Genomic DNA, 27,972 nt, shown 5'->3' with positions numbered 1-27,972 from the left:
TGGGTGAGGCTGCGGAGGCCACGATTAGCTTTCTTCATTTAGCTTTCTCTTTTGTGATGTGTAAGCCAAGTAAGAGCTTTGGCCTGTCTGAAGGTCCTGCTTCCCCAGAGTATAGGAGGGAGTCCAGCTACCTCCGAAGGAAACTGGGGTTGCTGCCGCTGCTTTTCGTAAGGTGAGGCCATGCTTGATCCCTCCCAGCACGGCTGCATTAGGGAGCTGCCCTCTGCAGCAGTGAGGACCTAAGGGTCAGAGGCTTCTCTGTAGGATGGGGCTCTCAAGAGCCCTCAGGTTGAAGTATGGAGACAGTGATTAGTGTCTGTCCTAAGATACAGCTTTGCTTCAGTCCTTGGCCCTCCAAATTAGGGGCTGTTGCCCAAATCTCTCAGAGTCCTTCTCAGAGTCCTTTCTCTTTATGATTTGGGACTCCATGTTGATATTGCTTGTAGGGCAATGGCAAGTCGGTACTTGAATTATTTTAGTTTCATCTGCGTAGTATCTGTCAGAAATGCCACCAGTTTTATGGCATGAGGATAGTCCCCTTCCCCTTACTTTAGCTGGGTGCACATCTCTCTTTTTCTACTCCGTTGGCCATTTTACTTAGGTTGAGCTGTATGAAATTGCCAATATTTCACCATTTTTGATGTACAGAATTATCAATTTCATGGGATTCAATTTAAGATTAAGGATAGAGAATGGTAAGATGTTGGGAGTGGGAATGCAGATTAGAATCTAACGCTCAATTCATTTGTCTTAAACTTCTTTTGACAGATGCTATTTTGGCAATGGGAAATATTCTGGTATATAGGCCTTATCTTGATGATATCCTTTTGCTTGAAGAAAATATTGTTTTTGTTTGTTCTTTTTGTTGATTTTGTTTTTTTTTAAGGTTTTATTTATTTGAGGGAGAGACAGAGAGAGCACGAGTGGAGGGAGGGGCAGGAGCAGAGGAACAAGCAGATCCCCCATTGCTGAGCTTGGAGCCTGACGTGGTGCTCAATCCCAGGACCCCGAGATCATGACCTGAGACAAAGTCAGACGCTTTACCAACTGAGCCACCCAGGCGCCCCAAAGAAAATGTTTTATAGCAACATTAGGGCCAATGAGTTTTGTTTCTGGTCAGGCTTTGTTAAAGTTTTCTCCCTTCTTGGTATAATCGTTCACATTTATTCACTTATTACATTTATCTGTGGCACTAAGGTGATAGCAGTTTCCCTACTTACTTAAACACAGCATTCTTAGTATTTCTTGCCTAAATGTATGTTTGGGGGAAAGTTAGTAGATGTATAGGTGTGCTCTCAGGATTTAAAATTCTGAGCTTGTACTGAGTGGTGTTACTGATAGGATTTTTTTGACTGCTAGTATAATGCTTATGCAATGGCTTATTTTTTCCTTTTTGAAGATGAGTCTATGGATTATATGTCTGTACCTAAATTTGCAAGCTAGCTGTTGCAGAACAGAACCTGTTAATTCCAGCAGAGTTCCATGTAAGCTTTTATTGTCCCTGAAGAATACCAATTGATTGTGGGAACTTAACAGAAACATAACTCAAATGATCCCCATAATCTATTCTAGCAGTGACTTGTTTGATTCTCACCCCCTGTGGCAGCAGTATTCAGCTCTATAAGCTTTGAAAAATGAGAATCTAGTTAACTAAAGGGAGATCCATGCAAACAACATCTAGCTTTTTTCTTTTTTTATGATTCAAAGTAATTTAATCAATTATAGTCGTGGTGCCTACTTGTAACACATATCCAGTGGATTTAAAAGAAACTGCCTCCCGTTAAATAATCAGCACATTTTCTGTCTATGCTTGTTTTATTTTTGAAAATGACTAGGATGTTAACATTCCTTTTACTTTTTAGGCTTCATATTTGAATATTTTTTGGCTAAATGCAGTTAAATACTGCATGATGTTTATAATACATCAAAATGTGAATCCTTATTCAGAACCAAGCAGCTGAAACATTAGCCTTAGCATTTCCTTTGACTAGCACCCAGCATATTACAGACTCATTTTTCCTCTCTGGGCTCTGAGACCCTGAAGCAGTTTTTACGGTGCATGTGCTCTTGCTGTTGAGACTGGTGTTCAGTGAAGAAACCCAGTGAGTAGTTGGAGCCTAGAATAGTTTGTTTGTTCACCACAGTCGTGACCAGCTTCTTCGTGGGCATTTTGGTCTGAGGTAAGGCTTCACAAGTGTGCTGGGAGGAAAGGTATCATCAGTGAATGGCTTATTGAAATTACGGTTAATGAAAATATTTTATCTTCACCACATTGCTGGATTTCATTGCTTTGTCAAGAATGCAAAATCTTTTTTTTTTTTTTTAAGGTTATTTATTTGAGAAAGAGTGCGTGGGTGAGAGAGAGAGCACTAGCTGGGAGGGGGGAGAGGGGAGGGCCAGAAGGAGAGGGACGAGCAGACTCCCCGCTGAGCAGGGAGCCCAACACGGACTTGATCCCAGGACCCCAGGATCATGACCTGAGCCGAAGGCAGACGCTTAACCAGCTGAGCCACCCAGGTGCCCCAAGAATGCAAAATCTTTAATCTTTCTATCATTCTCTTATATCTTTTTTCCTAGGTTTATGTTTAAGTGAACCTTGTACCCTATTTTCTTAACTATCTGTTTGCTTATCTTAACTATCTGTTTGCTTATTGAAATCAGAGAAATGTTTGAGATCACATTCTTAAATAATACAAATCCAAACTTATTGATGTACATTTCAGGTTTCACTATAAAAGTGTACCTTCAAAGTTCTCATACAGGTTAATTTATTATACGGTTTATACAGGTCAAATTTTACGGTATTTTGACCGAAGGCTGCTGTAAAATTTGCAGAGCAATGATAAGTTACAGTGTGTCTTGTGATGTTCAGAGTAAATCGCAGATTTGGATTGAGTTTAGGGCCTAAAGATACATAGCATTTCATCAAAGGACTCAAAGCAATTCACCGGTGTCTAGAATAACTTTAGTTCTAATAGTTGAAGCAGCAGCATATATGTATTTGGAAAAGTGTGTATTCCACCGTCACCTCCTCCACTCCCAGTTCATTTCCAGTGAGGCAGCTTGCATAACGTTACCTGCCCCTCAGTCACTTCCGCTGCGGGCTCCTGTTTACGTCATGGATCATGGCAAAAGCCATGAGGGATTCTCGCTGCTCTGTCCACTGGCTGTTTCCTCGGTCGCGCCGAAGGCTTTCTTTGCAGTGTCAACACTGACCACACCACTGTCCTTGAAATTCTTTCTGTTTTTGTCTTCTGTGACCCAGAGCTCTTTCTCTCCTGTTTGTCTTCCTGCATTGCTGAGCATTCCTTTTTCATCCCCTCAATTTCCTCCTGTCCTCACTTCCTCCATGTCCCTTTCTCGCCCATAGGGTCATACCCTTTGCTTCTCTTCATCCTGCAGGCTCATCCACGCTGTTGCTTTAATTACTAGGTGTTTGGGCTGCTTCCAACCTCAACTTCTTTTATCCCTACTTAATGGTAAAAGTTACAGCTAACACTTCCTGAGCGCTTCATGTATACCAGGCATGTTGTATGCACTGACATGTATTTATGCAGTCGGTCCTATAGCTTTCTTATGAGTTAAGATGAGGTAAGTTTCCTTATGAGGACTCTGAGGCAGGGGCATTAAGGAACGTGCCTAGCATCCTCCAGCTAGTAAGTGGGGCATGAGGACCAGAGCCAGGCGGCCTTGCCCCAGAACCAGTGCTGGGAAGCATTTTGTGCTCTGCCTTTCCATCTGCCATTCAGGCCACATCCAGTCAGTCCCCTTAGCCTTGTTAGTTATGCCTCTTAAGATTTCTGTGCTCTGAACCCCAGCTCCATCCCCACTACTCATTGTTCCCTGCTGTTATGAAACCCTCCAGCTGGTCTTCCTGTTTCTAGCTTTGTCTCTTCCAGGTGTCCTCCATTTCTCCCAACAGATTAGGTTTCTAATATGTGATTCTGTCCATGTCACTTCGTGGCTTTAAGATGCTTTGGTGATGCTTCAGTGTCAAAAGGTACAGACCCATCTCTTTTGCCAGGCACACACTGGCTCTTGACGGGATTCCTCCCTGCTTGTCCGTCCTTACCTCTGATCACTTCCTGCCTCGTACTCTACTCTTCGTCCTGCTGAGCCACGTGGGTGTCCTCAGGAACATGCTATTTCTTGTTTAGGAATTTGCCCATGAGTTGAGCTTAGATTTTTTTTTTTTCCTTTTGTGCACTGGATAATCTCAGTCTTACTCATTTTTCAAGACTCAGCTGAAACATTACCTTATTTCCAAAGCCTTCCCTTATTTACTCCATCATTCATTCAACAGATATGTACTGTGCTAGATTCCAGGGATACAGGAGATGAGGAAGACAGACCTGATTCCAGTCTTCAAGGCAGAACAGGGAAGCCATGTAATTAAACGTAGTATCACAATAAAGTGTTTCCTTCTATGGAAGCAAGAAGGGTGTCTTGGGAGGCTTCCTGAAGCAGGTGGTATTCAGGCTGAAACCTGCAAGGAGTTTAGAATTAGCCAGGGGGTGGGGAAGGAATTCCAGGTTATGAAAGGAGAATTGTGATGATGGGCCAGGGATTAGCAAGGGCTCGGCGTGTTCAAACACCTGAAAGAAGTTTATGAGGCTGCAGCATTGTGGAGGACGGTGTGTGCTCAGGCTGGTTAATGTCTGGTCATCAAGAAGATGCAAATTATAACTACTACAAGATCCTATCCCAAACCCTTTAGAATGGCTAAAATCAAAAAGCCAGATAACACCAAGAGTTGACAAGAATGTGCAGCAACTGGAACTCTTATGTTGCCAGTGGGAAAGTAAAATGGGACAGTTGCCTTCTGAAAAGCCGCCGGAGTTGTCCAGTGTAAAACCTACATAATGAGACCGAGGAGTCCCCTGCTGGGAATTTACCTAAGAGAAATGAAAACATGCTCAAAAAAAAGACTTGTTTAGACATTTTCATAGTAGAATCTTTCATAGTAATTCAAATGTCCATCAACAAGATAATAATAGATGAAAACATGTGGCATATCGGTGCAGTGGAATACTGCCCAGCAATGAAAAAGAATGAATTACTGAAATACATAGTAATATGGATGAATCTAATGAACATGTAAGCAAGCAAAAGCCTGACAGAGACAAGTAAATATTGTATGATTTTACTTTATGGAGTCTAAGAGTAGTTAAACTTATCTATTGTGACAGAAATCATGAAATAAGAATGTCTTTCTTTTTTGGAACAGTTGAGGCAGGAAGTGATTGGAAAGGGGCATGAAGGAACACTCTGAGTTGAGTTAACGGAAATAGTCTGTGTCTTGTTTTCAGTGGTGATTACAGGGATATGAACACGGGTCAAAACTGATCAAGCCAAACACGTGTGTATTGTGTGTTGTTATTGCAATTAAAGGTCCTTTAAAAAATACAGTATGGCCATAAACATGATGGTAAGTCTGTTTATTAACATGGAAAGCTGTGCATGGTATAGTATTAAGCAAAATAAGTTGGTGAAAAACTGTGTCTACCATAACCCCCTATGCATTTATAACAAGATAGTGAGTAGATTTTTAAATTTATTTTTTATAATTTTTATTATGTTAGTCACCATACAGTATATCCTTAGTTTTTGATGCAATGTTCCATGATTCACCATTTGAGTATAACACCCAGTGCACCATGCAATATGTGCCCTCCTTAATACCCATCACCAGCCTATCCCATTCCCCCACCCCCTCCCCTCTGAAGCCCTCAGATTGTTTCCCAGAGTCCACAGTCTCTCATGGTTCATTCCCCTTTCTGTTTACCCCCCCTTCATACTTGCCTTCGTTCTCCTACCGATCTTCCTGCTATTTCTTATGTTCCATAAATGAGTGAAACCATATGGTAATTGTCTTTCTCTGCTTGACTTATTTCACTTAGCATAATCTCCTCCAGTGCCGTCCATGTTGCTACAAATGTTGTGAAATCGTTCTTTCTGATGGCCGAGTAATATTCCATTGTATATATGGACCACATCTTCTTAATCCAGTCATCTGTTGAAGGGCATCTCGGTTCCTTCCATGCTTTGGCTATTGTGGACAATGCTGCTATGAACATTGGAGTGCATATGGCCCTTCTCGTGACTACGTCTGTATCTTTGGGGTAAATACCCAGTAGTCAATGGCTGGACCATAGGGTAGCTCAATTTTTAACTTTTTAAGGGATCTCCACATTGTTTTCCAAAGTGGCTGTACCAACTTGCACTCCCACCGACAGTGTAAGAGGGATCCCCTTTCTCCACATCCTCTCCAACATTTGTTGTTTCTTGCCTTGTCAATTTTTGCCATTCTAACTAGTGTAAGGTGGTGTCTCAATGTGGTTTTGATTTTAATTTCCCTGATGGCTAATGATGTTGAACATTTTTTCATGTGTCTGTTAGCCATTTGTATGTCTTCATTGGAAAAGTGTCTGTTCATATTTTCTGCCCATTTTTTGATTTGATTATGTGTTTCTTGGGTATTGAGTTTGAGAAGTTCTTTGTAGATCTTGGATACCAGTCTTTTATCTGTAGTGTCATTTGCAAATATCTTCTCCCATTCCGTGGGCTGCCTCTTAGTTTTTTTTGACTGTTTCCTTGGCTGTGCAGAAGCTTTTTATCTTGACGAAGTCCCACAAGTTCATTTTTTCTTTTGTTTCTCTTGCCTTTTGAGATGTGTAATGAAAAAAGTTGCTGTGGCCGATGTCAAAGAGGTTGCAGCCTATGTTCTCCTCTATGACTTTGATGGATTCCTGTCTCACATCAAGGTCTTTCATCCATTTGGAGTTTATCTTTGTGTATGGTGTGAGAAATTGATTATTTAAACAGACTGATTAATTATGAAGAGATTGAAGCAGTGATCAAAAACCTCCCCAAAAACAAGAGTCCAGGGCCTGACGGCTTCCCCGAGGAATTCTACCGAACAGTCAAAGGAGAAATAATACCTATTCTCCTGACGCTGTTTAAAAAAATAGAAACAGAAGGAAAACTACCAGACTCATTCTATGGGGCCAATATTACCTTGATCCCCAAACCAGGCAAAGACCCCATCAAAACAGAGAATTACAGACCGATATCCCTGATGAATATGGACGCCAAAATTCTCAACAAGATCCTAGCTAATAGGATCCAACAGTACATTAAAAGGATTATCCATCATGACCAAGTGGGATTCATCCCTGGGATGCAAAGGTGGTTCAACATTCGCAAATCGATCAGTGTGATAGATCATATCAAAAAGAAAAGAGTCAAGAACCATATGATCCTCTCAATTGATGCAGAAAAAGCATTTGACAAAATACAGCATCCTTTCTTGATTAAAACCCTTCAGAGTGTAGAGATAGAGGGTACATTCCTCAATCTCATAAAAACCATCTATGAAAAGCCTACAGTGAATATCATTCTCAACGGGGAAAAGCTGAAAGCCTTTCCCTTAAGATCAGGAACACGACAAGGATGCCCACTCTCGCCATTATTATTCAACATAGTACTAGAAGTCCTTGCAACAGCAATCAGACAACAAAAAGGGATAAAAGGTATCCAAATCGGCAAAGAAGAAGTCAAACTGTCTCTCTTCTCAGATGACATGATACTCTGTATGGAAAACCCAAAAGAATCCACCCCCAAACTACTAGAAGTTATAGAGCAATTCAGTAATGTGGCGGGATACAAAATCAATGCTCAGAAATCAGTTGCATTTCTATACACGAATAATGAGACTGAAGAAAGAGATTAGGGAATCCATTCCATTTACAATATCACCAAGAATCACACATTATCTCAGAATTAACCAGAGAGGTAAAGGATCTATATTCTAGAAACTACAGATCACTCTTGAAAGACATTGAAGAAGACACAAAAAGATGGAAAAATATTCCATGCTCGTGGATCGGAAGAATAAACATAGTTAAAATGTCTATGCTATGCAGGGCAATCTACGCTTTCAATGCCATCCCGATCAAAATACCAATGACATTTTTCAAAGAGTTGGAACAAACAGCCTTTAAATTTGTGTGGAACCAGAAAAGGCCCCGAATCGCCAAGGAAATGTTGAAAAGGAAAAATAAAGCTGGGGGCATCACATTGCCAGATTTCGAGCTGTACTACAAAGGTGTGATCACAAAGACAGGATGGTACTGGCACAAAAACAGACACATAGACCAATGGAACAGAATAGAGAACCCAGAAATGGACCCTCGGCTCTTTGGGCACCTAATCTTTGACAAAGCAGGAGAAAACATCCAGTGGAAAAAAGACAGTCTCTTCAATAAATGGTGCTGGGAAAATTGGACAGCTATGTGCAAAGAATGAAAATTTTATTCTTTAATCTCATGTATTTTCTGATTCATTATGAATGAGCATTTTATTAATTTTGTTTTGGAAAATGAGAAAATGAAGTAATGTTCACTCTCCGGTGAAATATTAAAATCTTTTTTTTGGTTTTCTTTTTTATTTTTCTTAAGTTTTTCCTTAAACTCCAGTTAACATACATTGTAATATTAGTTTCAGGTGTACAATATAATGGTTCAACACTTACATGCAACACTCAGTGCTCATCACAGAAAGTGCACTTCTTAATCCCCATCACCTATTTTACACATCCATCCCCCCTCTGGTAACCATCAGTTTGTTCTCTGTAGTTAAGAGTCTCTTTCTTGGTTTACCCCCTCTCTTCCCGCCGCCATGATCATTTGTTTTGTTTTGTGTCTTGAATTCCACATGTGAGTGAAATCATGTGGTATTTGTCTTTGTCTGTTTCGCTTAGCATAATACGCTCTGGCTCTATCCACGTTGTTGCAAATGGCAAGATTTCATTCTTTTTTATGGCTGAGTAATATTCCAGTGTGTGTGTGTGTGTGTGTGTGTGTGTGTGTGTGTGTGTGTGTGTGTGAGAGAGAGAGAGAGAGAGAGAGAGAGAGAGACCTTTATCCATTCATCAGTTGATGGACATTTAGGGTCTTCCCATAATTTGGCTGTTGTTGATAATGCTGCTGTAAACTTTGGGGTATGTGTATCCCTTTGAATTAGTATTTTTGTATCTTTTGGTAAATACCTAGTGCAATGCTGGGTTTAGGGTAGTCCTATTATTAACTTTTTAAGGATGCTCCAAACTTTTCCAGAGTGGCTGCACTAGTTTGCATAAAGAATATCCTCTTACTGAAACTTTACGGAAATGGGGCACCTGGGTGGCTCAGTCAGTTAAGTGTCTGCCTTTGGCTCGGGTCATGATCCCCAGGCCTTGGGATTGAGTCCTGTGTCAGGCTTCCTGCTCAGCCGGGAGTCTACTTCTCCCTCTCCCTTTGCTGCTACCCTCTGTTCCTGTTCTCTCTCTCTGTTAAATAAATAAAATCTTAAAAAAAAACAAACAAAAAAAACTTTACAGAAATGATTAATTGAAGGGTGCTTGGATGCCTCAATCCATTAAGTGTCTGCCTTTAGCTCAGGTCATGATCCCAGGTCCCTGGCATTGAGCCCCGTGTCAGGCTCCCTCCTCAGTGGGGAGTCTGCTTCTCCCTCTCCCTCTGCCACTCCCCCCACTCATGCTCTCTCTCTTTCTCTCTCTCTCATAAATAAAATCTTAAAAAAATAAGAAATGATTAATTGAGCCATCTAATATGGGAAATATTCTTAAATAACATTTCATGCTTATTTTATGCTATAGCTATGTTAGTTTTCAGTGCTTAGGAGAAATCAGGGTATAATATTTATAGTTTTGAAAAAAAATTTCATTTAATCAACGTTTCAATATAAGTCCGAGTATATAAAGGGTACACAGTGAAGGGTAAGAGATGAACCACTCCTGTCTCCTTTCATCTAGTTCTTCCCACGGGACGCAGCTGCTGTGAACTCTTCTATTACAGATATACAGGAAAACATACGGACATATACTTGTGTGCAAATACACATGTATTAGGCACACGATAGCGTGCCATGCACATTGTGCTGATTTTTTTTGAGTGAGTCTATTTTTTTATTGTAAAAGACTCATAACATAAAACTTAGCATCTTACTGATTTTACTTGTACCATTTGATAGCATTAAGTACATTCACATTGCTGTGCAGTCGTAGCTATTGTCTGTCTCTAGAACTTTTTCATGATCTCACACTGTGACTGTACCTGTTAAACAGTAACTTGCCGTTCACCTTCACCCCTGCCCCTGGCATCCACCATTCTACTTTCTGTTTCTGTACGTTTAACCACTTTAGGTACGTCATATAAATGGGATCATTCAATATGTGTCTCATTGTGTCTGGCTTTGATTTCACTTAGCATAAAGTCTTCAGGGTTCATCCATGTGGAAGCGTGTATCAGAATTCCCTTCCTTTTTCAGGTTGAATAATGGTATGTCGTTGCATGAATATACCACATTTTGCTTATCCATTCATCTATCATTGACCATTTGAGTTGTTTCTACCTTTTGGCTATTGTGAATAATACTGCTGTGAACATAGGTGTTCAAATATCTGTTCAAGTCCCTGCTTTTAATTCTTTTGTGTATATAACCAGAAGTGGAATTGCTGGATCATGTAGTAATTCTGTGTTTGAATTTTTGGGGGACCCCCATGTTGTTTTCCGCAGCAACTGTACCCTTTACACGCCACCCATGGTCTGAGGTTTCCAGTAGCTCCTCATCCTCATCGACACCTATTTGCTGGTTGTTGTTGTTGTTTTTAAGATACAGTTTCCATCCTAGTGGATATTGTACCATGCTTTTTAATCTTAATAGATCTTGGAGAACCTTTCAGGAAAGAAGAGCCCTTCTTTTTAAAGACAGTATAAAAATGTGTTTTTTTGACTCTTCCCAAGGGGCGACCATGTAATTTTATTTCTGGTCTTTTGTGAATGCATGGAATGTATCTTTATATTTAGTGTGTATAATGCTTCTGTTTATTTTTATACTTTATTTTCTGACTTAATTTGAATGAACATGTATAAAAAGTATATCTGCGTTTTACAACGTGATAGTTACTGCCAGTACTAGAACAATACCGATTTCCATTCATCTTTGACCTCATAGTATGTCACACAACTTTTTGATCTTTCCAATATAAGTAAAAGTGACATCTCTTTGAAGTTTTAATTTGCATTTCCTTATGAGTGAGGCTAAATTTCTTTCCATTTTTGGGAGGCAATCATTTCTGAAGTATATGCTGCATATTCTTTGTTCAGTTGTCTTTTGAGTTATTGGCACCCTTTTCTAATAGGAGCCCTGAGTGTTAAATGGTGACCAAACCAGGTGTGACTCCTGCCCTCAGGGAGCTCGTATGGAGGGAGAAAGACAGTAAGCATACTGCGTGCAATTACAATTTGTGATAAATGCTATGAAAGGAAAGGTTTGGGTTTTATGACAGATAACAATTTAGGTGGCTGGGCTTTGGATGAGATGTGGTGGCTAGGAAAGTCTCCTAGTGGATCCGTAAGAGCCAGTGAGGCAGGTGTTGGGAGGGAAAACATGCCAGGCAGAGAGCACGTGGACAATGAACTGAAAGGAGTATGGCTGGAATGAAGTGAGGAAGGAACGATGAGAGGTAACACATTTGCCATCTGTCCCTCATGTTCTAAATCTTTATATATTTTAAGATTTCATTTATTTATTTTAGAGAGAGAGAGAGAATGTGTGAGCAGGGAGAGGGACAGAAGGAGGCGGAGAGAGAGAATCTCTAGATTCTATACTCCAAGCTGAGCGCAGAGCCTGATGTGGGGCTCAATCTCATGATCCTGAGAATGACCTGAGCGGAAAGCAGGAGTCGGGTGCTCAGCCGGCGGTGCCCCCCAGGCATCCCCTCATGTACTAAATCTTTAAAGACAGGCGTCAGTAATATTCAGAAGTATATGATGAATTTCCCCAATGAGTACTATATGAGGGGTCTTAAAACAGATTTTATTCTTGTTCTCGTGTATTAGGTACACCCTATGAAAGGCGTATGAATCAGGCACATGATAAGCAAATGTTTTTAGGCTATTAATTGATTCGTTGGGAGCCTCCATCTTTTTGAATTTTCCACTTAACTAGATTTTTATTTAAGAATGAATCCCTGTACATCATCTTGTATTATTTCATATTTCCCCGGGTGTATGATCACAAAGTCAACTCGTTTTCTCACGTGAAATTAATTTGTGACTCTTTGAAGCTTGCTAAATGATGCATTTTTTACTACTAAGTTATCTGTAACAATTTCCCCATTAGGGAAAAAAGCTCTTTGAGTCTCTCTATGTGTGACCAAGTTCCAAATGTGTGATGAGTCTACATAGGGGAAAAAGTGACACTCAGAGAAAATGATTTGCAGCTTTGTCGGCTCGGCAAGTACATTCTTAAGTGTAAATTCTGCATCTTAGGCAAATCGATCTGTGACAGATATGCTCAGCCTAATTTTGATCAGTTATTTTGTTAAGCTTTTTATACCCAATTCCTGAGCCACGAAATAGTAGAAACAAATGTGTAAAGCTGTTACTAGTAGTTACAAGTCAGCCATTTAAAAAAGTGAAACAGGAGTGTGGTTAATTTTGAAAGTTAGTGCCTGGTTTCCTATTTTCTGTATGTACTCTTTTCTTTCCCTCCCTTTCCCTTTCTTTCTACTTTTGCTTCTAGATCTCATGTTTATTAAGAAATACGAGGAAAAGTGTACCCACAAAAAATTTGCCAGAAGCCAATCTCCTGGCAGAAACCAAGCAATAGATCCTATGGAGTGGGCGTGTCTTTTTTTGATTCTGTATTCCTCTAGGCCAGAGAAACAGCTCACCTGTCTCATGTTGAGTACTAAGTGCGTGGAAATCGGAAGCACCTGTATTTGTTGTGTTTCTGTAGCTATAGGTACTTCCCAGGGCTTGATTTAAAACAAAAACATTATTATGGTCTCAAATGTACAGTTGCAGTCTGCCTTAATTTTATTTTCATCATATTGCTAACAGTGGCAATTTTTAATATGGTACTTTTTTTATAGGCTACCTTAGCTTTTGTGTTATTGCTTATAAATATTTTTCTAAGTATTTCCCGAGGTGGTGTTTCTCTACTCTGGCTGTCCTACTTTTTGTACTCATTACTAAATGATGATGATCATTGCTGTGTTCTCAATGATCAGGTTAATGTTTTCCTCATATTTCTTCGGACCTTTTTGTTTTTCTGTCATTCATGAGATACTTCTTAAGTACTTACTGCATATATTCTAGAACACATGCATATCGATGGGAGTTTTGTGCCTGTGTCCCTTTTGCAACTGCTGTGTGAGGGTTTTTGGTTTGGTTTGGTTTGGTTTGGTTTTGGCAAGTGTTTTTGCCTAACACAGTGAATATTTTGTATCAAACCAAACCTTCCTGCCGCTAAGAATCTTCCAGTTTATCATCTGGTTTTTACCGCTCTTATGCATAGACGAGGAAAAACAAGCAGCTCAGTGGAATAGGATTACTCACCAACCTGATGGTTTGGCCAGGTGTCTAGTCATTGTCATATTGCTTCATATTTCACAACATGTCTTTTTTTTTTTCCGTTTGGTTTTTCTTCTGCTTGATTAGAGACACTATCCTAAGAAAAACTAAAACCTATGTCTTTTCTGGCCTGCGACTGTGACATCATTCATGCCAGTTGTGACCTATTCATGCAGTTTTTCGTAAAAACCTATATGAACATGCTATTTCAAAATATCAGTCTTTGGCTTCTATGACATAATAACTTGGCTTTCTTACAAGTTTGTTTTATTTATTTATTTTTTCTTATTTTTTTTTATTATGATATGTTAGTCACCATATAGTACATCATTAGTTTTTGATGTAGTGTTCCGTGATTCATTGTTTGCATATAACACCCAGTGCTCCATGCAGTACGTGCCCTCCTTAATACCCTTTACCAGGATAGGCCATCCCTCCACCCCCCTCCCCTCTGAAACCCTCAGTTTGTTTCCCAGAGTCCATAGTCTCTCGTGGTTCATTCCCCCTTCTGTTACCCGCCCTTCATTCTTCCCTTCCTTCTCCTACCCATCTCCCTGCTATTCCTTATGTTCCACAGATGAGTGAAACCATATAATTGTCTTTCTCTGCTTGACTTATTTCACTTAGCATAATCTCCTCCAGTCCCATCCATGTTGATGCAAATGTTGGGTAATCATTCTCTCTGATGGCTGAGTAATATTCAATATTATATATGGACCACATCTGCTTTATCCATCTACTCTCTCACACCATACACAAAGATAAACTCCAAATGGATGAAAGACCTCGATGTGAGACAGGAATCCATCAAAATCATAAAGGAGAACATAGGCTGCAAACTCTTTGACATCGGCCACAGCAACTTCTTTCATGACACGTCTCCAAAAGCAAGGGAAACAAAAGCAAAAATGAGCTTTTGGGACTTCAAGATAAAAAGCTTCTGCACAACAAAGGAAACCTTCAACAAAACAAAGAGGCAACCTACGGAATGGGAGAAGATATTTGCAAATGACACTACAGATAAAAGACTGGTATCCAAGATCTACAAAGAACTTCTCAAACTCAATACCCAAGAAACAAACAAATCAAAAAATGGGCAGAAAATATGAACAGACACTTTTCCAATGAAGACATACAAATGGCTAACAGACACATGAAAAAATGTTCAACATCATTAACCATCAGGGAAATTCAAATCAAAACCACATTGAGACACCACCTTACACTAGTTAGAATGGCAAAAATTGACAAGGCAAGAAACAACAAATGTTGGAGAGGATGTGGAGAAAGGGGATCCCTCTTACACTGTCGGTGGGAGTGCAAGTTGGTACAGCCACTCTGGAAAACAGTGTGGAGGTCCCTTAAAAACTTAAAAATTGAGCTACCCTATGATCCAGCCATTGCACTACTGGGTATTTACCCCAAAGATACAGACGTAGTGAAGAGAAGGGCCACATGCACCCCAATGTTCATAGCAGCATTGTCCACAATAGCTAAATCGTGGAAGGAGCTGAGATGCCCTTCAACAGACGAATGGATAATGAGTTTGTTTTAAATCCCTCTGATTGAAGCTTTTACAAATAAAACTATATCCCATTCTTTTCCACTAACTTAATTTGCTATTTTAGTAGTCTAAATACTTTAAAAATTTATTTCTCAGCTTTGTATTCTGACCCACTGATGTGCCTTTTTCTAAGTAAGTCACAGTTACATGGTACCTTTTTAATTATAAAAATGCCTTTTACCAAGTGGGAGCGTAGGTTGCACCTCATTACTGTTTTCTAAAATGTTTCAGGCTGTTTTCACAGATGTATTCTTTTTATCTTTAACATTTCTTACTGCCTCTATTTCCTCTTATATTTTTCTTCTGCTTGGTCCTTGACTCTCCTTTTGATTGTTTTCTCCTTACCTCTTAGCTTCTCTCTTTCCTCTGTGTTTTAGTCCCCCTCCCCCCCAAGCTTAATTTTTATATTGGCCTCTTTTCCTAAACTTTTTCTTCTTAGGCTAGCTCCTTTGGGATGTCTCACCATCCTATCAAACAGCCTTATCCAAATTTGTATTTACTCCCTTCTCACCTCCACTGTGTGTGTCACACTGTGGTCCCGTTAGACACCAGGAATTAGCTCCACGAGCCATATGTGCTTTCATCCTTTCTTCTATTGCCAGTCATTGCCTAATTCCTATTGATGATTTTTCATGAGACACCTCTTCTCTCTCCCTCCTCTTCCATATTTCCTACCACTTTCGTATTCTTTTTCTTTTTTAAGATTTTATTTTTGTGTATGTGAGAGAGAGAGAGAGAGAGAGTGTGCGGGCAGGAGTGAAGGGAGAGGGACAGATGGAGAAGCAGACTCTCCAATGAGCAGCGAGCCTGATGCGGGGCTCGATCCCAGGACCCTGAGATAATGAACTGAGCCAAAGGCATACACTTACCCGACTGAGTCACCGAGGCATCCCAAACACTTTTATATTCTGGGTCATACCACCTTATGCCTAGATTGTTCAGACTCCTTTCCCCTGGCCCCTTGCTGTCCAATTTGTTTTGCATATGTCTGTGAGCCTCATCTAATCTAAAACTTTCTGTAAATACTGACTTTGAGCCAAAAGTCTTGTTCAATCATTCCTCATTTATCCCACAACTACCAGAGTGCCCCTTAAATGCCACACACACTTCTCAGTGGTGGGTGTGGCTAAGTGAGCAAAACAGCAGGTGCTCATCCCTGCTCTCTGGGAGCTTACATTCTGCTCTCATGGTGGGTGGGGTTGAGGAGGGCGCTGGAAGCGACATGGAAGCCAACAAGGTAATTCTGGTTGGTGATAAATGCTATCATGTGAGAGTGTGGTGGTATGGTGGGAGGACTGATTTAGGTTGGGTGCTCAAGGAGACTTCTCTGGGCAGGTTTTATTTGAAATGAGACATGAGGACACCCGGGACCACTCAGTTTGGGAAAAATAGGAGAGAAGAAAATAAGTAGGTAAAAAAATTCTGGAAAACATTTTAATGCATAGAAGGCTTTTCCTGCCTTCCCAAAATTGAGTAACAGGTCAGTCTTTAAGATAACGGTTGTGTTCGAATAAGAACTCAATACTGATCACAGTTATCTGGGGCATCATGGGGAGGGGAAGGGATAGATTGCATACAAATAAACCTACGGAAATTAGTTGCTGTTTATAGGAGGTGTGATTCTTTGCTCAGCTGTTTCTTGGAGCCCATTCATGCCTGTGGGACAGGGATCATGTAGCAAAATAGAAGTGATAGAGATGAAAAATTCCATCATTGGAGTGATTTTATTTTCACTTTAAGTTTTAGATTTCTTAATATGTAATTTCTTTTTTCTGTTGAGAAGCAGCAAAGACTTTGTTTTGACCAGTTTATTTCTGAAATTTTCCAAAAGATCTGTTTACTGGGATGCTGAGATAAGGAGCCACATTTCTATATTTGATGGCAAGAGTTGAAATCCCAAATCTGTCCTGACATCTCAGGTTTCCAAGTAGTGGCCATAAGACATAGGAGCTGGGTCTGGGCCAAGGCCTCCAGAGTGTGGCTAAATCTGGCAATCACCAGGAGGATAAGAAGGAGAACTTCTTGGAAGCAGTTTGACAGTAAGAGCAGGACAAAATAGCCTTGGATTTAGTTGTGTTCTTAAAGAAATGCATTTTTTTTTTTTTTAGAGATTTCCAGCTTGTATATCCTAAGTTCTTGATTTGGGCCTATGAGAATCTAATGTTTTGAGTGGACATTTGATGTTTTTTTTTTTTAAGATTTTATTTATTTATTTGACAGAGATAGAGACAGCCAGCGGGAGAGGGAACACAAGCAGGGGGAGTGGGAGAGGAAGAAGCAGGCTTCCAGTGGAGGAGCCTGATGTGGGGCTTGATCCCATAACGCCGGGATCACGCCCTGAGCCGAAGGCAGGTGCTTAACTGCTGTGCCACCCAGGCGCCCCTGGTTTTTTTTTTTTTTTTTTTTTAACACTGCAGTGAGCCATCGTAGTCTCCAGGTGAGATTATGTTAGTTGGTGATTCCTGTGGCAATATAGATTAAATTAACATTTAAAAATTTTATACAAGGAATTATTCACTCATTTTAAAAAATTTTGTCCATTATCCACTCTGTCACTGATTATATGATTATGCATGTTTGAATAAATCAGATGTTGTGTTAAAACTGTGGATTCTGTTATAGGCTTTATAGTAAAATGTTTATCTTTAATGCCTCTGGGCTACTTCAACTAAATTTGGCCTGGTACTTGGCACTTAGGGGTCAGTATCCAGTGATGTGAATCCTTATTAAAGCTGCTTTTCTTTCTGAAACTCTGCGCTATTTTTCAAACCATCTTTACTGCAGACTGACAGGTCTATGGCATTTAAGGTGTTTGCTTAAATTCTCGACGTCTTTACTTCCTCAGGTGCTTCTTCAAATTTTTAATAGTCTATGATTTGGGGGGTTTTTTGGAGGAAGGGAACTTCTTGTAACAATTCAGTTGTTCTAGGGCTGGGGATCTAGTTACCTTGTATGGTATTATGGCAAGGGAGTGCCCAATGGACAGATAATGGTCATGTTAGAGCTTTTCACTCAATAATGTAAAATAAACTGTATAGACACATTTTAACTGAATCTGGAGCAAAGTGCTTCACAATGTTTTCTGTATTCCCAGAGGCATGTATTATTTACTGGCTTTACCTTTATTATTATTACTTTTGTGTAGTTTGCATGATTAACTTACCATTGTCAGAAGGACTAAAATAAATATTGATTTTTCAATATAGGTATATTGAAACAAATATCATGTTTAAAATGACAGTCCTCCAATAAACAGTCAGCGTATACTGCAAGTAAAGCACTTTGCTAGGTGCTTTGTCAGATTCAGAAATAAATCAAATGTGTCTCCTGATATCAGGATCTTTGAAGTTGTCTAGGAGATCATAATCTGATGAAAAGGAACTTCCAAAGTGACCTACAGAGGGTTTGCCTGGGAAGGAAGGGTCACCACAGACACTTCACCAATGATGTTTTATCACCAGAGCCCCAAAGTACAGGGGCTGGATTTTATTCCCTGGTTTAAAAAACTTTTTTAGTAACTTGTATAAATACTGGTTATACTTGCTTAAGGGCTGTCCCTAATGTTTACGCTATTTTAAATCTTTTGTTTGAACTTTTGTATATGTTATTATAAACTCCTATGTTATTTTCTCTCTAGTTTGCTACAGAATGGTCAGTTTGAAATTGTGACAGGTGGCTGGGTTATGCCTGATGAAGCTGCTGCACATTATTTTGCCTTAATTGACCAACTAATTGAAGGACATCAGTGGGTGGAAAAAAATCTAGGTATGTATTGATGTCTTTCTCCTTCATTTGGACTACTTTGGGCAATTAATTTTGGGGAACGTGAGATGAGGTTCTATTTTATTTTTTTAAATAACCAGTTTTCCCAGTATTTTTTTTATCCTTCATTAATTTATGATGTCTCTTCAGTCATAAGCTAAGTTATATAAATATAATATGGTTACTTTTATGGTCATCTACTTTGTAATCTATTATTTTATGTACTATTCTTATTAATTTTAGAATAATTTTTTTCTAACGGTATGCCATTGGGGTTTTGATATTACATTAGTTAAAACTATTGGTTAGAAGAAGCAAAAACCTAATTTATTTGCCTAAGAAAAAGAAGAATGAAAGGAAGGTATTAGTTTCGTCATTGAGAATTCCAGAGATATGGTAGGTTCAGGTAAGGTTGGATCCAGGGGACTCAAATTATGTTGTGTGGACACTATCTCTTTTAGCTCTGCTTGCTTGCCTATTTATTTATTTATGAGAGGGAGGGTGGGGGAGGGGCAGAGGGAGAGGGAAAGAGAATCTGAAACAGTCTCCACGCCCAGCAAGGAGCCCTACCTGGAGCTTGATCTCACAACCCTGAGATCATAACCTGAGCTGAAATCAAGACTCGGACGCTCAACCTTCTGAGCCACCCAAGCACCGCTTGTCTCTGCCTATTTTTTCACAGCTTTAGTTTTCTCCTGATTCTCTTCACATGGTGAGTAGGATGGCCGTGGGCAACTAGGATTCTCATCTTCCCAGTCCAGTCAGTCTAGAAGTTTTCCTTAATACCTTACCTCATTGCCTCACTTTGGATTAAGTGCATAACTCTGAGCCAGTTTCTGGGGCCAGAGGTATAGGGGCTGAAATCACCAAGGCCTAGTCATTTTTTTGGAAATGGTCACGGGGGAGAGGGTTTGGTGGAAGGTACGGTCAGTGCCACTGAAACCATGTGAACGATCCTCCGTGGGAAAGAAGGATCTTATTACCCCAAGATGTGGGGACGAGGGTGCTGCACTGATAAAATGAGGTGTTCACTACAGCTCATAACAACATGGGACTCACTGAAATCCTTGCAGTATCTAATATTTGCATCCTGCAACGTGGTATATAATTCCCTTCAAATATTTCATATCTGAGTACAGTTTTGTAGCATTTAGGAAATCCAAGTCCCCAGACACCAGCCCTTGAAAGGGCAAACCTTTCAAGCAAGACCTTTCTAAACATAGCAGTTTCAGACTTCCTGCATTACCTCCTTTCTGTACAGGCAAGATACCTGTAACTTATTCTAATAATAACAACAGTCACACCAGTGATAGGGCAAAAGAAAAACATAAAGCGAATATGTTAATAATTGGTAAATCCGGTTGGAGGAATGTATGGCAGTTCTTCATATTATTCTTATACCTTTTCTTTTAAGTTTGAATTATTCCAAAGTATAAAGAAAGAATGAATGAGGGTGGCAGGAGTTAATCTCTAACACAGAAAAAAATTTTAAATAGGAAAAAAACAGAAATGCCAAGAAATAAATTCAATAAAAAACACGTATAGTTACCATACAGATACTATGGAATTGGTTCTCTGTGTTTAAACTGTATAAAAACAATGTAATTTATGCTCATCGCGGATGCTACTCTGTGTTTTGAGTTCTTTTCCTTCCGGAAGTCCAGGATCTTAATATGTACTGCTGGGCTGAGGGTGCCTCCATGACCAGCCCCTAACAGACAGCCTGAACACTGAGTCGAGAGCTTCCTTGGTTGACAGCATTTCACTCTTGTCACAGTTGTTTCGATTGTTGTCACAACATGGAGGGATTGAGCCCATCCTGTGCGATTCTGTAGGCAAAGGACTCTTAGAAGCTTGTGCTTGGTTTCCCGTGGACACTGTGCCCCCTGTGCCTTTTCCCTTCATGGATTTTGCATTGTATCCTTTCACTGTAATCAGTCATAGCTGTGAGCATGACTGTATGCCGAGTCCTGTACATTTTCTTAACAGATCACTTAAAGGGGGTGGGAGGCTTAGGGACCTCCTACACAGTGCCACTTTTCTTAAATACTAAATTATGTTCTAAACCAAGAATATTTCCTTTATAAACCTCAGTTTGGGGAATTTTCTTCTTTACGCTTAGCTTTTATTGACATATAGGTTATATGGGTGCCTGGGTGGCTCAGTCGGATAAGTGGCTGCCTTCGGTTCAGGGCCCTGTGTTCGAGTTCCACATCAGGCTCCCTGCTCAGTGGGGCGTCTGCTTCTCCCTCTACCCCTCCCCCTGCTCGCGATCTCTCCCTCTCTGTCTCTCTCTCTCTCTCAAATAAATAAATAAATAAAATCTTTTAAAAAAGAGATTTCTTTACAGTTTTTAGAGGTGAATTACATATGTGAAACGCAAAAATATGTGGTCAGGTCTTTGAGTTTTGGCACATATTCTTGGTCCTATAGAGTTGAAGTTTCGGCAAATATGTATATCCAATTAAGCCACTTATTCGTCACCCCAGAAAGTTCCCTCATCCTCCTCAACTCTCCTGCAGCCACCTGCTCTCTGATTTCTATCACTGTAGATTATTTTTGCCTATTTCAGAACTTCATATATATGGACTGACTCTTTCGGATCTGACAGCTTTTGCTCAGCATTAATTTTCTTCTTACAATTGTATTGTCTCCCATATCGTAAAAGTTACCCACTTAAAGTATACAGTTCAGTAGTTTTTACTATATTCGCAGAGTTGTGCAACCATTACCACCATCTATTTTTAGAACATTTTCAACATTCCCAAAAGAAATTTCTTACCCATTAATAAATAGTCACACTCCTCTCTGACTCCACCCTTCCCTGTCCCAGGCGCATGCCACCACCGATCTACTTTTTTTTTTAAGATGTATTCATTTATTTTAGAGACAAGGAGAGTGTGGGGAGGGGGCAGGAAGGGCAGAGAGAGAGAGGGAATCCAAGCAAGACTCCCCACTGAGCACAGAGCCCGACATGAGGCTCCATCTCAGGACCCTGAGATCATGACCTGAGCCGAAATCAACAGCTGGACATTTAACTGACTGAGCCAGTCAGGCGCCCTCTCATCCTCTTTTTGTATGGATGGATTTGACTATTCTGGACATTTCCCATACACAGAATCATACAGTATGGCCTTTGTAACTAGCTTCTTTTACCTGGCATGATGTTTTCAGGTTCATTCATGTTGTAGCATGTATCAGTGCTTCATGCCTTTTTATAGCTGAATAATATTATTTTGTTTGGAAAGACCACATTTATTTCTCCTTTTTTCAGTTGATGGACATTTAGAGATTTAGAGTGTTCCCCTTTTTGGCTACTGTGATTAATGTTGCAACACACACTTCTGTAAGTTTCTTTTTTTTTTTAACCCAACGAAATTTTTTTAAAATTTAAATTCAATTTAATTAACATACAGTGTATCAAAATTTAAATTCAATTTAATTAACATACAGTGTATCGTTAGTTTCAGAGGTAGAAGTCAGTGATTCATCAGTTGCATACAACACCCAGTGCTCATTACATCATGTGCCCTCCTTAATGCCCATCACCCATTACCTCATCCCCCTTCCCCACACTTATGTAAGTTTTTGTAGGGACATAATTTTCATTTCATCTGAGTTTATACCTAGGAGCGAAATTGCTGGGTCATACGGTAGCTCTGTGTTTAGCATCTCGAGAAGCTGCCTAATTGTTTTCCAGAATGGCTGAACTATTCTGCATTCCCCCGGCAATGTATGAGAGTTCTAATTCCTCTGCATGTACAACAGCATTTGTTATTGTCTTTCTTATTTTCACCGTGCCAGTGTGTGTGAAATGGTCCCTCATTATGGCTTTGATTTGCATTTCCCTAAAGACTAATGATTGTAAGCATTTTTTCATGTGTGTTTTGGCTCTTTGCATATCTTCTTTGGAGAAATGTCTGTGCAAATTATTTGCCTATTTTTACAGTTGAGTTGTTCGTCTTTTTGTTGACTTGTAAGAGTTCTTTATATATTCTTGATGCAAGTTTCTTGTCAGACAAGGATTTGCAAATACTTTTTTACATTCTGTGGGTGGTTTTTCAGTTTCATGAAGGTGTCCCCTGATGTACAGAAGTTTTGATTTTGATGAAGTCCAGTTTAGTTTTTTCTTTGTCACCTGTGTTTTTGATGTCACAGCTAAGAAACCATTGTCTCACCTAAGGTCACAAGGATTTACTCTGTGGTTTTTACCTAGGAATTTTATGGTTTTAGCTCCTACATTTAGATAATGAACACATTTGAGAATATGAAATATCTTTTTGTAGCTTTGGCTGCTTTTTGTAAATTTGGGTTGTTTTGTTTCCTAAGCAATTTAGAACATGTTTTGGATACTTTATATTAGGTCATGGTATGCTTTTTAAATTGTTTTGGTTTTTTTGTTAATTTCTGCTTTTGTGACCTCTATTATACAAATACAATCATTATAAACTTTCTGAAATTTGAGTTATTATGATTGTCTTTTGCCCACAATATCATAAATTTTTTGAAGTTTGAGTTACTAATATTGTCTTTTGCCCAAAATATCTGTTTTTAACTGTTCCCTGACTTCTCTTATGCTTTTAATATTAAATGTACTTGGAATAATCCAGTTTGACTAATTATTCATATTACTCATTTCTAATTTTTAAGTCTATTAGACTTGTCAAAAATTGAGTGGTGTATTTATTCTTTTTAATGACCATTTCTTGTCATTTTCCCTACCAGTTTTTACTTTTATATATTTTGATATTCTTGCTTGATGGCACAGAATCTGTTTCATGACCATCTTTCCTGGTTTTATTGGCAAACGTACCCTTTATAAAACATTGGCAATTTTTATGCTGTATTTTTACCCAAATTTGCCCCTTATACCTTTTAAAACAATACTTTCCATGCCAAGGAAACCCTAGCGTATCGGATACTGGGGTCCTTTCTAGGTCTATGCCTAGCTCTCACCTCCTTTCCTGTCAAAATTTTAAAAAATATGGTTTAGGTTCTTCTTTTTCTGTATCGTCACCTCCCAGGGATGCTTCAGTCCCCTGCAGCTCGGCTGCTGCTCCTTGGATCTAGTGAGTTTGATACAGAAAACATCCTGCTAAAATCTGACATCACTGTAGAATTTGATGGTGATTTTTACTCTCGCTTATGAGCTAATTCTGCCCTTGTTATTTGGGACATTGCAATCCTTTATTATTTTATAACTTAATTTTGGTATAATTTCAGACTTATAAAAAGTAGCGTGACAGCTGGGAAGGGCTCTTTCATATGTCCTGTACTTAGATTCATATGCATGGTTTTCTGAACCATTTGCGAGTAAGTTGGAGGCATCTTTTTCCTTTATCTTACAGTTCTTCATTGTGTATTTTCTAAGAAATAAGGATGTTTTCTTACATAACCAAAAGAAAGTTATCAAATCCAGAATGTTAGCCGCGGTACAATACTATAATCTAATTCATAGGCTATATTCAAATTGTCTCAATAGCATTTTTTTTTTTTTTAATGAAAGGTGCTTTTTTTCCTCGAAGTCTAGTGTCCAGCCATGGTCATGTGTTGCATTTAGTTATCACATCTCTTCAATCTCCTTTAATTTGGAACAGCTAGCTCCTCAGCCTTTTTAATTTCTTGACCTTGATATTTTTGAAGAATGCAGACCTTTGTGGTAGAAAGTCTTTTTGAGTGTGTCTGTTTCCTCATGATTAGCTTCAGGTTATTTCTCCTTCCTCCCTCCCTCCCTTCCTTCGTAACCTAACCTAAACCAGTCTACTTCTTTTGCTCAAATATCACTGTAGTAATGTTCTGTTGTCCTCAGTGCATCCTGTTGTCCCCCTGTCCTGATGTCCCCCTGTTCTAATGCTGGTGATACCAGCCTTGGTCAGTTGCTTAATTCGTGTCTGTTAAGTTTCTTTGCTATCCTGTTGCATTTTTCTTCTTTAATTAATAACTTATTTGTGGGAGACACATTGAGATTAGGTAAATATCCTATTCCTCATCAAACTTGCATGTTGTAGTTTTAGGATCCATTGATGGTTTTCTAATTCTGTCATTCCTTCTATAATTATTAGTTGGCATTCTACTGAAAGGAATACCTTTCCTTTTTATTTCCTTTATTTCCTATTTCTTTCTTTTTTATTTTCTTTTTATGTGGAGCTCATGGATCTCATGGCTTCTTATTTTATTCAGTCGGTTATAATCCAGTACTATCATTGTTTATTTTGATTCCCTGTCCCTCACAGATTTGGATAATGGAAGCCCCTACAGGCTGTCTCTTGAGTTATTTTAATATGTTCCCATGATTCTTTGACCGTTTCTTTACTTACGCTCTAAGGATATGTTCCAGGCCTATTTCAAGTCGGTGTCTTAAAGTACATTCTGCTCTCCCACATTTACATATTTTGTAGTTCCTTAACAGTGTAAAACCTGGCTCCCTTGTCTTAATTTGCTCAAAATTGGAATACATAAAAAGTAGTTCCAGAATTGTTAAACCATACCACCACAAAAAACCAAAAATACTAAATTGAGTTCAAGATTTCTTGGGCGCCTGGGTGGCTCAGTCAGATAAGTGGCTGCCTTCGGCTCAGGGTCCTGTTCGAGTTCCACATCAGGCTCCCTGCTCAGTGGGGCGTCTCCTTCTCCCTCTACCCCTCCCCTGCTCGTGATCTCTTACTCCCTGTCTCTCTCTCTCTCTCAAATAAATAAATAAATAAATAAATAAAATCTTTTAAAAAAGAGATTTCTTTACAGTTTTTAGAAGTGAATTACATATGTGAAATGCAAAAATATGTGGTCAGGTCTTTGAGTTTTGGCACATATTCTTGGTCCTGTGAGAGTTGTGACTTTCTCTCCTTAGTCTCCTTTGCTGGCTTCCCAGCTCTGTGTTCATCTTCAGGATTGTTCCACAGAGTTCTTCCCTCCCCTCTCTTTTCTGTTACTCTGTGTTACACCTATTTGCATGATATCCTGTGCAGTCAGGATCAAGATAAACTCATTTTTATAATCCTAGAACCTCTCATAGTCTAGGTATATGGAAATGCTAAACAGGTGTTTGAAAAAAAATGCACATATAATACTACTTATGTAGATTTGTAGAGGTTGTATGTACAAGTTTGCTTTTGAGTATCCTGAATAAATAAAAGGTCAGATTTGTATAATGCTGGATGACTAGTCTTCTTTCATTAATTCCGATCTTTACATTTATTATGTTTATTTTTTACATTGTACCTTGTGTGAAATTGAGCTATATCTTTATTCGATGGCTCTTATAATTGCTGTGAGTCAGCGGTGAAAAATTCCATTAATCCTTTCTGGGTAGAGAGAAAGTACCAGCATTTTCTTATATTATAATTATATTTCATTAAGATTTAATGAAGTATGGTACAGTTATTTTGGCCAGTTCTGCTACTGTATAAAAAGATGCTTTGGAGCTGTTGTGAGGTATGAAAGGCAGCCTGAAAATTCCTTAACATTGGGATTGAGGAGTACAGGTTGAAATAAGTTAGCTTACTTTTCTTTATTACATAGCAGCAGTTGCTGGGTTATCCAACTCAAAGAAAAACAAGACTGTGAGGTCTTAGAAGGCAGGGGGCTTGGTCCTATTTGTTTCTCTAGCTCCATTAAGTGGCAGTAGCTTTCTAGTACGTGTAAGATGGCAGAGTCTTTACTTCAGCTCCAGTTGACGAACCTCCATCGCCGTTTCGCTGCCTGGGAGGACATGGCAGCGGCAGCATCCTCCGTCTGGGAGCCCTGCTGGGAGTGTGTGCTAAAGGGTAATGCTGGGGAGATGCTTTGTCCTCAAACCCAGAATACCATAAAACTCTGATCACTCTGAATGGGTTGTGACTGCTTTTCAGTTCATTATCAATTTAAAAAAATAACACTTGTTTTCTTTATCAACAGGAGTGAAACCTCGGTCTGGTTGGGCCATTGATCCTTTTGGACATTCACCAACAATGGCTTATCTCCTCAAACGTGCTGGATTTTCTCACATGCTTATTCAGAGAGTTCATTATGCAGTTAAAAAACATTTTGCATTGCATAAAACGCTGGAATTTTATTGGAGACAGAATTGGGGTATGTAGGGTTTGATGAAAGTGGAAGATCTCACTTGACCTAGATGTTATTTCATAAGGGTTATGAACTCCTGTAGTTACGGGTTTTATTCAGAGTGTCAGTCTTGAAAATTACGTTGCTTCAAGATACACAGTCTTACAATTTTTTTCCTGGTGTATTTGTGTTCAGATTCTCTTAAGCAGTGGTGAGGATATTTATCTATAGAACATTGTGGATTCTTTTTTATGCCTAAAGGAAGTAAATAAATGTAAGGAATTAGTCTTTTGCAAATAATGCTTTCACTTGCTTCTGTTTTGAAAAGGGCGTGTTTTATCACAAAGTTGAACATGTGGTAGAACTTCTATCCACTCATTTATTTCATGTTCAGCCCGTATTTCCTCCTTCTGTCTTTCTGTCTTTGTATCTACTGAGAATTGCCTTTTAAAACCTTAATCCTATCCTCCTGGAACAGCCCTCCTATTACCTGTACTGCTTGTTTTCACGCTGTATTCTGTGGGCGCACAGGTGTTCCAAGGTCATACTTCTCCAGCTCTTTGCTTGGGGGTGGGGAGGAGACAAGATTTAGGCTTCTTGAGAGGTTTTTGCCTTTCCCAACCCCCATTTAATTCAGAATACCGTATTACTTCTTGTTCTTTATTGAGTTCTTATTATGGGCCATGCATTGTATTGTAAGCTTTATATCTGCTCTCTCACTAGTCTTTATCCTTTAACTTTGGTTCTCTTATTTTCCCTTTTAATGGTGAAGAAATTGATGCTTGGAGCTGTGAAGCCATTTGCCAAAAGTCATACAGGTAGTAGGTACAGAGGCGAGATCTGAATCCAGCTTTGTACTAAAGAAACCCGGGCTTTTAAGCCGCTGGCATTCACTGCTGTCCCAGTACTGGGTTCTCAGTAAGATTTCATCTGCAAAAAGGATTTTGTTGCTAAAACAATATTCAGAAGTTACTGCACTGCATCATACTTGCTTTCCTTTGTAAGTTAGATCCCCCCTTCAGTGTTTTCAAAAAATCATTTGCAAATCTAGACAGTAACTTCCTTATACATACTACTGTTTTTTCAATAAGGAAAGAAATTAACTATATAATTTTTTATTCTGGAAAATAAAACCTGTAAAGGAAACAAGATCTTGTAGGGGGTTATATCCTGTATACTTTGATC

The 27,972-nt window shown here is 39.2% G+C and overlaps 1 protein-coding gene across 1 annotated transcript in view; it reads left to right on the top strand.

The window, feature by feature from the left end:
- MAN2A1 (mannosidase alpha class 2A member 1) overlaps positions 1-27,972 on the top strand; it is a 171,177-nt gene that overhangs the window by 45,157 nt on the left and 98,048 nt on the right. Inside the window, exons 5-6 of the mRNA XM_045808255.2 lie at positions 18,623-18,750; positions 26,641-26,814. Of these exons, the coding sequence (XP_045664211.1) occupies positions 18,623-18,750; positions 26,641-26,814 (302 nt within the window). The remainder of the gene's footprint in view (positions 1-18,622; positions 18,751-26,640; positions 26,815-27,972) is intronic.

This window comes from Ursus americanus, chromosome 5 (genome assembly GCF_024610735.1).
Source record: "Ursus americanus isolate L20-20 chromosome 5, mUrsAme1.1.p, whole genome shotgun sequence".
Classification (NCBI taxonomy): domain Eukaryota; kingdom Metazoa; phylum Chordata; class Mammalia; order Carnivora; family Ursidae; genus Ursus; species Ursus americanus.
Note: the sequence above shows the minus strand (reverse complement) of the source record. Positions and strands in the feature narration are given on the sequence as shown.